Genomic DNA, 12,505 nt, shown 5'->3' on the forward strand with positions numbered 1-12,505 from the left:
GGCCTGTCTCAACAATCCAGGATGAGACATTAGATAAGAATGTGTGACCATGGTGGAATTTGCAATAGCCTGGAAAACTTCCACATTCAGAGACCTACAGCATCTAGTTAGAGGCTTAGGAATTCAGGATTCAGATTCTATAAAACCGGTTTACCATGAGAACTGATATCCCCGTCATACCCTGGGACAACCTAGGGATGTTAAGCTATAGAGGACTGGAGAGACAAGAAAGAATGATAGCTGGAATGAGCATATATATATATATGTGTGTGTGTATATATATATATATATATATTTTTTTTTTTTTTTTTTAAGAAGATGTTGGGGTAGGAGTTTATTAATTAATTTATTTATTTTTGCTGTGTTGGGTTTTCATTTCTGTGCGAGGGCTTTCTCTAGTTGTGGCAAGCGGGGGCCACTCTTCATTGCGGTGCACGGGCTTCTCACTATCGCGGCCTCTCTTGTTGCGGAGCACAGGCTCCAGACGCGCAGGCTCAGTAGTTGTGGCTCACGGGCCCGGTTGCTCCACGGCATGTGGGATCTTCCCAGACCAGGGCTCGAACCTGTGTCCCCTGCATTAACAGGCAGATTCTCAACCACTGCGCCACCAGGGAAGCCCGAGCATATATTTTTTAATGAATCATGTAAGGACCCAGTATCCTTAGCTACTAAAGATCTAAGGACCATGCAGGTGACCTGGATGGCCACCTTACTGACTCATTACAGTTACTGCCAGAACTCTCTTGTCAGAAGTCTTAAGTTGATACTTAGCTGTACTTGCCATAGCCCTGTAGGTCATCTCTTCTTTCTTGGCAGGTTCTGATGGTTTATGCTTTGCAGGGATGCAGTAAAACTTTCTTAACCCACATTTTTCTTTCTTCTTCTCATTTTCTTCGCAATGCTTCCTGCACCTGCCAGTTCCATAACCACACTTTCTGGCCCATCCATCTATCAAAATAAACAAACACATGAAAAAGTAAAGACAATTATACTAAAGACATTGGTAATTGTAGTAATAATGGTTAGAACAAACTACTGAAGTGTAATGGCATTCTTGGGAATATCAAATAAAGCTGTGCATGTAGAATGCTTACTGCTGGTCTTGATATGTATTAGATATGAGTAGTTATTGCCCTTCCTCCAACCAGATCTAATTGGACTTTATTTTTATGCTTAGGATATTTCCATCTCCGTCAATTTTCAGTCTCACCAACACTGGTTCCTCCTTGTTCCCAAATCTACATGCTTGCCAGGGAATGAGACTATGCCTTCAATTACCTGTTTTTTCCCTCTGCATTCATTATTCACTCAGCAGTGAGTTTTGAGCACCTACCATGTGCCAGGCACTGTTCTAGGTGCATGCCCCAGATGATGTCTGGAGCAGTACTTTGAACACTGAGTGATCAATTTGTATTGCTGATCAGCAGGCAGATGTTCTAAGCTCTACATAGGTCAATAGAACACAGAGTATAGACCCAGCTTCCTCAGCACATTAAATTCAGTTGAGAGACCATAATATCTTGGTTTAAATTATGATTACCTTTACTTGTTTTTTCCTCCAAACTCCCCTCCTGGGAGATAACTCCCAATTTTTTATTTCTCACTAGGATATCTGGACTGGAAAAAAATCAGAGTCAGGATGACTGCACTCCCTCATCCATTCCAATTGCCCTCACTGTAGTTTAAGGCAGGCTGAAGCCAACTCAGGGTTAGCCCATGATTATCTTCTTTTGCTTCTAGAACAAATGAGTGATTAACAAATACTTTCAGTTTGAAAAGGTGAATCAAGAGAGGATGCAACTTCCAACAGCAATGACCCAAAGGGAAATCATGGAATTAGAAATCATAAACTTTAGAACCCCTGGGAAGCCCCAAGTGGAAAACATTTTTGTTAGAAAGTTATTCACCACTTGGCCATGAAGTCTGTTGTATTGTTACAGTGCTTTGGCCACGTTCAATCTGGAATCCAGAATCTTCTGTCGTAGCCCAAGCTCCACAGCTTGAGCTTGTTTTACAAACCTGTAGATAACCAACATCAACCTACAAAATTTTGAGGCAAAGTAATGGGACTGGTTACTGCAAGATGCGGTACAGAAGTGGTATCAATTGGAAGTGATAGATGCCTGGGATGAGAACATGTTGACATTTGGGACAGGATATTAAGGACACTAGGAATTTGGGGGTTGCTTCTGCATATGGAAGGGGATTCATTCAAGAAACACTGGAGATATTCAAGATGGCAGGGGAGTAGGTGGACATGGAGTTCATCTCTCTCCACAGATACATCAGGAATACATCTATAGATGCAACAATTCTCACAGAACACCAGTTGAAAACTAGCAGAAGACCTTGGACACCAGAAAGGACTATAAAGATCCCTTCATAACTAGTATCAAGAGATCAACTTTCAAGTGCTCAAATTCTTTATTTTGCCTGATAAGCCTGCTGTAGAAGATCTTTCTTTTTTTTTTTTTTTTTTTTTTTGCGGTACACGGGCCTCTCACTGTTGTGGCCTCTCCCGTTGCAGAGCACAGGCTCCGGACGCGCAGGCTCAGCGGCCATGGCTCACGGGCCTAGCCACTCCACGGCATGTGGGATCCTCCTGCACTGGGGCACGAACCCGTGTCCCCTGCATCGGCAGGCGGACTCTCAACCACTGCGCCACCAGGGAAGCCCTAGAAGATCATTTTTGAAGGACCTTCAAATGGCAGAGGAGTAAGACGTGGAGATCACTTCCTTCCCACAAATACATCAAAAATACATCTACATGTGGAACAACTCCTACAGAACACCTACTGAACGCTGGAAGACCTCAGACTTCCCAAAAGGCAAGAAACTCCCCCACATACCTGGGTAAGGCAAAAGAAAAATGAAAAAAACAGAGACAAAAGAATAGGGACAAGACCTACACCTCTGGGAGGGAGCTGTGAAGGAGGAAAAGTTTCCACACACTAGGAAGCCCCTTCACTGGTGGAAACAGGGGGTGGGTGGGGAAGGGAAGCTTCGGAGCCACAGAGGAGAGTGCAGCAACAGGGGTGCAGAGGGCAAAGTGGAGAGATGGTTGCACAGAGGATCAGTGCCGACCAGCATCACCAGCCTGAGAGGCTTGTTTGCTCACCTGCTGGGGCAGGTCGGGGCTGGAAGCTGAGGATCAGGATTCAGAGTTCAGATCCCAGGGAGAGGACTTCGTGAACACAGCCTGAAGGGGGCTAGTGCACCAAAGCTAACTGGGAGGGAGTCCGGGAAAAAGTCTGGAACTGCCTAAGAGTCAAGAGACAATTGATTCGGGGTGGGCGAGGAGAGGGGATTCAGAATACCACCTAAACAAGCTTCAGAACATCACCTAAATGAGCTTCAAAGATGGACGGGGGCCGTGACTGTCAGCGTGGATACCAGAGACTGGCATGAAATGCTAAGGTTGCTGCTTCAGCCACCAAAAAGCCTGTGTGCAAGCACAGGTCACTATCCATAACCCTCCCAGGAGCCTGTGCAGCCCACCACTGCCAGGGTCCCGTGATCAAGAGACAACTTCCCCCGGAGAACACATTGCGCATTTCAGGCTGTTGCAACACATCAGCCTCTGCCACAGCAGGCTCTCTCCATGTTCCTCCCTCCCCCCAGCCTGAGTGAACCAGAACCACCTACTCAGCTGCTCCTTTAACCCCCTCCTGTTTGGGCAAAAACAGACGCCATAGGGTAACCTAGATGCAGAGGCAGGGCCAAATCCAAAGCTGAACCCAGGAACTGTGCGAACAAAGAAAAGAAAGGGAAGTTTCTCCATGCAGGCTCAGGAGCAGCAGATTAAGTCTCCACAATCAACTTGCTGTACTTGCACCTGTGGAATACCTGAATAGACAACTAATAATCCCAAAATTGAGGCGATGGACTTTGGGAGCAACTGTAGACTTGGGGTTTGTTGTATACGACTGATCAGTTTCTGATTTTTATGTTTATCTTAGTATAGTTTTTAGCACTTGTTATCATTGCTGGATTTGTTTATTGGTATAGTTGCTCTCTCTTTTTTTTATTACTTCTTAAATTTTTTAATTTTAATAATTTAATTTTTTTTTATTTTAATAACTTTATTTTACTGTATTTTCTTTCTTTCTCTTCTCACTTTTCTTCTGAGCCATGTGACTGACAGGGCTGTGATTGAAACTGTGATTAAAAATCTTCCAACAAACAAAAGCCTAGGACCAGATGGCTTCATAGGCGAATTCTATCAAATACTTAGAGAAGAGCTAACACCTAGCCTTCTCAAACTCTTCCAAAATATAGCAGAGGGAGGAACACTCCCAAACTCATTCTACGAGGCCACCATCACCCTGATACCAAAACAGGACAAACATGTCACAAAAAGAAAACTACAGACCAATATCTCTGATAAACATAGATGCAAAAATCCTCATCAAAATACTAGCAAACAGAATCCAACGGCACATTAAAAGGATCATACACTATGATCAAGTGGGGTTTATCCCAGGGATGCAAAGGTTCTTCAATATATGCAAATCAATCAATGTGTTACACCATATTAACAAATTGAAGGAGAAAAACCATATGATCATCTCAATAGATGTAGAAAAAGCTTTCAACAAAATTCAACACCGAGTTATGATAAAAACCCTCCAGAAAGTAGGCATAGAGAGAACTTACCTCAACATAATAAAGGCCATATATGACAAATCCACAGCCAACATTGTTCTCAATGGTGAAAAACTGAAACCATTTCCTCTAAGATCAGGAACAAGACAAAGTTGTCCACTCACACCACTATTATTCAACATAGTTTTAGAAGTTTTAGCCTCAGCAATCAGAGAAGAAAAAGAAATAAAAGGAATCCAAATTGGAAAAGAAATAGAAAAGTTATCACTGTTTGCAGAAGACATGATACTATACATAGAGAATCCTAAAGATGCTACCAGAAAACTACTAGAGCTAATCAATGAATTTGGTAAAGTAGCAGGATACAAAATTAATGCACAGAAATCTCTGGCATTCCTATACACTAATGATGAAAAATCTGAAAGTGAAATTAAGAAAACACTCCTATTTACCATTGCAACAAAAAGAATAAAATATCTAGGAATAAACCTACCTAAGGAGACAAAAGACCTGTATGCAGAAAATTATGAGACACTGATGAAAGAAATTAAAGATGATGCAAACAGATGGAGAGATATACCATGTTTTTGGATTGGAAGAATCAACATTGTGAAAATGACTATACTACCTAATGCAATCTACAGATTCAATGTAATCCTTATCAAACTACCAATGGCATTTTTCACAGAACTAGAACAAAAAATTCCACAATTTGTATGGAAACACAAAAGACCCTGAATAGCCAAAGCAATCTTGAGAAAGAAAAACGGAGCTGGAGGGATCAGGCAGCTGGACCTCAGACTATACTACAAAGCTACAGTAATCAAGACAGTATGGTACTGGCACAAAAACAGAAATATAGATCAATGGAACAGGATAGAAAGCTCAGAGATAAACCCATGCACATATGGTCACCTTATCTTCAATAAAGGAGGCAAGAATATACAGTGGAGAAAAGAGAGCCTCTTCAATAAGTGGTGCTGGGTAAACTGGACAGGTACATGTAAAAGAATGAAATTAGAACACTTCCTAACATTGTACACAAAAATAAACTCAAAATGGATTAAAGATCTAAATGTAAGGCCAGACACTATCAAACTTGTAGAGGAAAGCATAGGCAGAACACTCAATGACGTAAATCACAGTAAGATCCTTTTTGACCCACCTCCTAGAGAAATGGAATTAAAAACAAAAATAAACAAATGGGACCTAATGAAACTTAAAAGCTTTTGCACAGCAAAGGAAACCATAAACAAGACAAAAAGACAACCCAGAGAATTGGAGAAAATATTTCCAAAAGAAGCAACTGACAAAGAATTAATCTGAAAATTATACAAGCAGCTCATGCAGCTCAATACCAAAAAACCAACAACCCAATCCATAAATGGGCAGAAGACCTAAATAGACATTTCTCCAAAGAAGATATACAGATTTCCGACAAACACATGAAAGGATGCTCAACATCACTAATCATGAGAGAAATGCAAATCAAAAGTACAATCAGGTATCACCTTACACCACTCAGAATGGCCATCATTTTAAAAAGCTACAAACAATAAATGCTGTAGAGGGTGTGGGGAAAAGGGAACCCTCTTGCACTGTTGGTGGGAATGTAAATTGATACAGTCACTATGGAGAACAGTTTGGAGGTTACTTAAAAATCTAAAAATAAAGCTACCATACGACACAGCAATCCCACTCTTGGGCATATACCCTGAAAAAACCATAATTCTAAATGAGTCATGTACCACAATGTTCATTGCAGCACTATTTGCAATGGCTAGGACATGGAAGTAACCTAAGTGTCCATCGACACATGAATGGATAAAGAAGATGTGGCACCTATATACTATGGAATATTACTCAGCCATAAAAAGAAATGAAATTGAGTTATTTGTAGTGAGGTGGATGGACCTAGAGTCTGTCATACAGAGTGAAGTAAGTCAGAAAGCGAAGAACAAATATCATATGCTAACACATATATATGGAATCTAAATAAAACAAAATGGTTCTGAAGAACCTAGGGGCCAGACAGGAGTAAAGACACAGATGTAGAGAATGGACTTGAGGACAAAGGGAGGGGGAAGGGTAAGCTGGGACAAAGTGAGAGAGTGGCATTGACGTACATACAATACCAAAGGTAAAATAGATAACTAGTGGGAAGCGGCCACATAGCACAGGGAGATCAGCTCAGTGCTTTGTGACCACCTAGAGCGGTGGGATAGGGAAGGTGGGAGGGAGATGCAAGAGGGAGGGGATATGGGGATATATGTATACACATAGCAGATTCACTTTGTTTTACAGCAGAAGCTAACACAACATTGTAAAGAAATTATACTCCAATTAAAAAGAAAAAGAAAAGAAATCCTGGACTCTGTTGATGTTTGCCAGGTTCCCCTATGAGAAGCACCATCATGGTCACGGTTACAGTCTGCCTTTACAATGGGGCATATTCATTATAAGGCTTTTCACCAGATCTGTACCATCCCTCTGAGCTGTTCTCATTCCCATACATGTTTAGTTTTCCAATGATTTTATGAGTTGAACCCCATTGTTACTCCTTTTTCCCTCCTCTCCATGATCTCGTTACCTGGGGAAGCCTGAGTCAGGACCACAAGGACAGCTAAGGCCAGGAACAAGAGTTTGCTATATCCTGGGAGGGGTGAGGAACCATCCAGCAGCATACTGATTGTGCTTGGGAGGGTAGGTTTTCACTCTGTGTTTTATTGACTTGGGTAGGGCTGAGTCACGGACAATAAATCAGAGAAGGACAGAATGTTCCACTACCCAGGACATCAACCTATAGGTCAGCAATGTAAATTGATCATCCAGTATTCAGAGTCCTTCTCTTGACATCATCTGGGAAGGTGGAAGGCATTAGCAGAGGACATACAAGTCCTGCAAGTCTGTGGCATTGTGGAGAGAATGGACCCACTTTCCAAGAAGCCTTTCCCACTCCTCTCCTTGGGCAGTTGAGCCCCCTCCCTTATATTCTCACAGCCTCTGTGCTTCCTTTTTTCTCTCATAATGTTTATCACGATAAGTTGGAACTAAGTATTTTTCTAATTTATCTCCTCTATTGGATGACACTGGCAACTTTTACAGACCACGAGACCTCTGAAAGTAGGCACTGGCTGTGATTTCTTTATGTCCAGACTGTGCAGTGAACACTTGTTGAAAACAATGAATGAATAAATGCATTATGGTATTCCCTTATAGCCACATAGATCTTAGAATTGGCATTTCTCAGTTAAGAAAATGCAGGCCCATAGAGTGGAAGAGAATTGTCTAGAGTTACACTATGGGCAAGAAAGAAAAGACTGAGAGCCCTCATAACCCAACTCATAGTCCAGCTCTTTTTAACTGCATTTTTCTCCTTATTACCTATCCAAATCCTTGATATTAGTGCTTTGAGGCCTTTCTTGGACTCTGACTCCGAAGAAGGGAGCAACAAAGACGGTATAGAAGGGGGCATCCCTTGGCTCCTTCAGGACGTCTGTCTGTGAGCCCACTGGATTTTCTTTTTTGACTCCTTGGTATGTCTTATGGCTACTTCACATCTTTTAATACGTCCAGTGTTCTTCTATTATAGTTTCTTCTTTGTGAAGTTGGCAGGTGTTAGGGGCAGCATGATGGGGTTCATGAAGTCTTTTCCCCTTGATATCCAGATAGCATGTTGTTCGGGAAAGCAGTGAGCATCGAGCCACCCACTGAATCTCACTGTCTCTCAGTAACTATGATAAAAACTTTACATACTTGACCCCTTAGAATCCTCACAGGATCCCTGACGGTAGATGCGATATGCTCAGGGTTACATAGTGTTTAGAGTGAAGTATGGATTTAGATCTGGTTTACCTGTCCCCAGAGCATATGTTCTTTCTATCATCCCAGAGGATCAATGCCTGAGTAATGAAGGAAGAAGAGGCCCATTTAACCTGAAAAGCAGTAATGGGCTGAAGAGAGTTACAGTTGTTATCTTCTGAAAAGGCATGTTCTGTGCAAGCCTAGAGGGCAGAACTAAAAGTTCTGGGTGGAAACTGCAGGGGAGCAGGTTTAAGCTAATTGGAAAGACCTCTGATGATTGAAGTCATCCAGAAACAATTGGACAGTCTGGGAGAAGTGGTGGCTCCCAATGTCCAAATGCTGCAAACTGAGTCTGTGTGACCACTTCTCTCAGATTCTGTAGGAAGCACTGCTGTGTTCGCTGGATAGGGATCTATTTACTAGGCACAGTTCTAGGCACTGGGTCTAAAAGGAGAAGAGAACAATGTCCTGCCACTCTGGTTAGGGAGAGAGACAACAAACATGTAATGCCGGATGGTGACGAGTACTATAAAGAAAAATAAAGCAGGATAAGGGATACAGAATAATATGATATATGGTGTGTGTGTGTATTTTGAACAGGTTGTGCAGGGAAGGACTCTCTGAGGAAGTGATATTGAGTAGAAAACTACATGTACTGAGGAAGTGAGACACATAGATATCTAGAACCTCCAGGCAGAGAGAACAGCAAGAGCAAAGGCTCTAAGGAAAGAAAGTGCTAGGTGTGTTAGGAAGAGCAAAAGTCAAGTGTACCTGCAGTAGAATGAGTTGAGGGGATGAATAAAAGAAGCGAGAATCATACAGGCAGGCAGAACTGTAGTATGTCAGATCTTGTAGGTCTCTATTAAGTACTTTGTAATTTATTTGATATATGATAGGGAATTGTGACTTACATTTTAAGAGATCATTTAAATCTGAAAGTTTGTTTTTGTCTTTTTGCCTGTAAGACATCACTTTCTCCATCTGTGAAAGTACAGTATTTGGGCTAAACAAGTGTTTTCTGGAATGTGTCACTGCCCATGTCACTGGCAGTATGTGTTTTTCATAACTTTTATTTTAATGCTTATTTGAGGAAAAAAATCACTAGACCTTGATCTGTTGATTTTATAGATAACATCACTTAGGATGTGATCAAATACAGATTTAAGAAAATGGTCTGTTGGTTTCTATAAAAAATATTAAGTAAATAATTCTACAGCTTATAGATGATAATGCAAAAAAATTGTAAGATGATATATAAATGGCTAACGTTTGGGCTACAAAATTGAAAAAGACCATTCTTTGGAAGAGAAAACTGAAGGCCAGAGAGGTCAGTCAACTTTCTGAAGGCCACACAGCTGGTAAGCCATGGAGTCAGGAATGGGACTTTAGTCCACCTGACTCCAAAGCCATTGCTCCTTACAACAGAGAATATTGTCTCACCAAACACACAAGTCTTCTGGCTGTAATTATGTCTTTATTTATTTATTTTATTAATTTTGGAATTATTATAGATTAACAAGAAGTTGCAAAGATAGTAAAGAAATTCTGTGTACATTTTACCCAGTTTCCCCAAATATTACATTTTGAATAACTATAGTACAATGTCAAAACAAGGAAACTGACATTGGTACAATATATATGTATATTTCAATGTCATTTTTCACAGGTGTTGATTAGTGTAAGCAATCAATATGCAAAACTACTCAATCACCACAAAGATGTTCTTTGTGCTGCCCCTTTATAGTAACACTCAACCCCCTACTTCCTTAGCATCCCTAACGCCTGGCAACAAACTATTTTTTCTCCATCTTTCTAATTTTGTCATTTTGAGAATGTTATATAAATAGAATCATACAGAATATGACTTCTGAGATCACTGTGTATATCGATAGTTTGTTCCTTTTATTGCTGCATAGTGTTCCATAGTATGGATGTACTGCAGTTTATCTAACCATTAACATATTATAGAACATTTTGGTTGTTTCCAGATTTTGGTTATTACAAATAAAGCTGCTATGCACATTTGCATACAGGTTTGTTTGTGAACATATGTTTTAATTTCTCTGGATAAATGCCTAGGGGTTTGATTGATGGATTCCATGATATTTGTAAATTTAGCTTTTTAAAAGACTGCCAAACTATTTTTCAGAGTGCCTGCACCACTCAACATTCTCACCAGCAATGTGTGAGAGATTCAGTTTCTCCTCATCACTGTGTGATACTGTCATGGTTTTTAATTCTAGCTATTGCAATAGATATGTAGTACTATCTCATCTTGTTCTTAAATTGCATTTCCCTAATTGCCAGTGATGTTAAACATCTTTTCATGTACTTATTTGCCATCCACATATCATCTTTGGTGAAATGTCTTTTCATTTCCCCACTTTCTAAATGTTATAAACTCTATATATGAGTTCTTTGTTGGATATTTTTTTGTAAATAATATCTCTCAGTCTATGCTTTTTCTTTTAATCCATTTCATGTTTTTTTAATTCATTGCCTCACATAGTTATTTGTTTCTTTTTTGTGGTGAAAACAAGATCTACTCTTTTAGCAAATTTGAAGAATACAACATTGTTAACTATAGAAACATTGTTGTACAATAGCTCTTCAGCACTTATTCATCTCGCATAACTGAAGCTTTGTACCACTGGCTGACATCTCCCCATTTCCCCCTCCACACAGACCCTGGTAACCACTATCTACTCTCGGCTTCTATGAGTTTAAATATGGAGATTCCACATACAAATGAAATCATAAAGTGTTTTTCTTTCTTCATCTGACTTATTTAAGTTAGCATAATGTTTTTCAGGTCCATATATGTTGTCACAAAAGGCAGATTTCTTTCTTTTTAAAATGCTGATTAATATGCCACGGTGTGTGTGTGTGTGTGTGTGTGTATACATACATATATACGTCTTCTCTTTCCATTCACCTGTCGACAGACATTTGTGTTGTTTCTATATCTTGACTATTGTGATAAATACTGCAATGAACATGAGAGTGCAAATATCTCTTCAAGATAGTGATTTTATTACATCCATAAGCACGATTCCTGGATCATATGGTAGTTCTATTTTTAATTTTTTGGGGAAACTCCATACTGTTTTCCATAGTGGCTGTACAATATTTAATAATACTGCTTTCCATCAATGAACACAGAGTATCTTTCCATTTATTTGTGTCTTCAATTTCTTTCCACAGTGTTTTACAGGAAAAATATTCTCTGACATAAATTGTAGCAATGTTTTCTTAGGTCAGTCTCCCAAGGCAATAGAAATAAAAGAAAAAACAAACAAAGGGGATCTAATCAAACTTATAGCCTTTCACACAGCAAAGAAAACCACAAATGAAACAAAAATTCAACCTATGGACTGGGAGAAAATATTTGCAAATGACGCAACTGACAAGGGCTTAGTTTGCAAAATATACAAACAGCTCATACAACTCAAAAAAAAAAAAAAAACAATCAAGAAGTGAGCAGAAGACCTAAGTAGACATTTCTTCAAAGAAGACATAAAGATGGCCAATAGGCACATGAAAAGATGATCAACATCGCTAATTATCAGAGAAATGCAAATCAAAACTACAATGAAGTATCACTTCACACCCATCAGAATGACCGTCATTAAAAAGTCCACGAACAATAAATGCTGGAGAGGATGTGGAGAAAAGGGAACACTTCTACACTGTTGGTGGGAATATAAATTTGTGCAACCACTATGGAGAACAGTATGGAGGTTCCTTAAAAAACTAAAAATAGAGTTACCATATGATCCAGCAATCCCACTCTTGGGCATATATCCAGAAAAGATGAAAACTCTAATTCAAAAAGATACATGCACACCAATGTTCATGACAGAAATATGTACAATAGCCAAGACATGGAAGGAACCTAAATGTCCATCAACAGATGAATGGATAAAGAAATTGTGGTTCATATATACAATGAAATACTACTCAGCCATAAAGAAGGAATGAAATAATGCCATTTGCAGCAACATGGGTGGACCTAGAGATTATTATACTAAGTGAAGTAAGTAAGACAGTGAAAGACAAAAATCATATTGATTTTGGAGGCTTGCAGCAATGAGTA

At 39.8% G+C, this 12,505-nt stretch overlaps 1 protein-coding gene across 1 annotated transcript; it reads right to left on the minus strand.

The window, feature by feature from the left end:
* Positions 1-709: 709 nt before the first annotated feature.
* DEFB115 (defensin beta 115) lies at positions 710-7,289 on the minus strand. Its single transcript, XM_060030965.1, has 2 exons — positions 7,196-7,289; positions 710-948 (listed from the first exon to the last, which is right to left on the minus strand). The coding sequence occupies exons 1-2, from the start codon at positions 7,287-7,289 to the stop codon at positions 710-712; spliced, it is 333 nt and encodes a 110-aa protein (XP_059886948.1).
* Positions 7,290-12,505: the final 5,216 nt, after the last annotated feature.

The sequence above is a fragment of the Delphinus delphis genome, chromosome 15 (assembly GCF_949987515.2).
Source record: "Delphinus delphis chromosome 15, mDelDel1.2, whole genome shotgun sequence".
Classification (NCBI taxonomy): domain Eukaryota; kingdom Metazoa; phylum Chordata; class Mammalia; order Artiodactyla; family Delphinidae; genus Delphinus; species Delphinus delphis.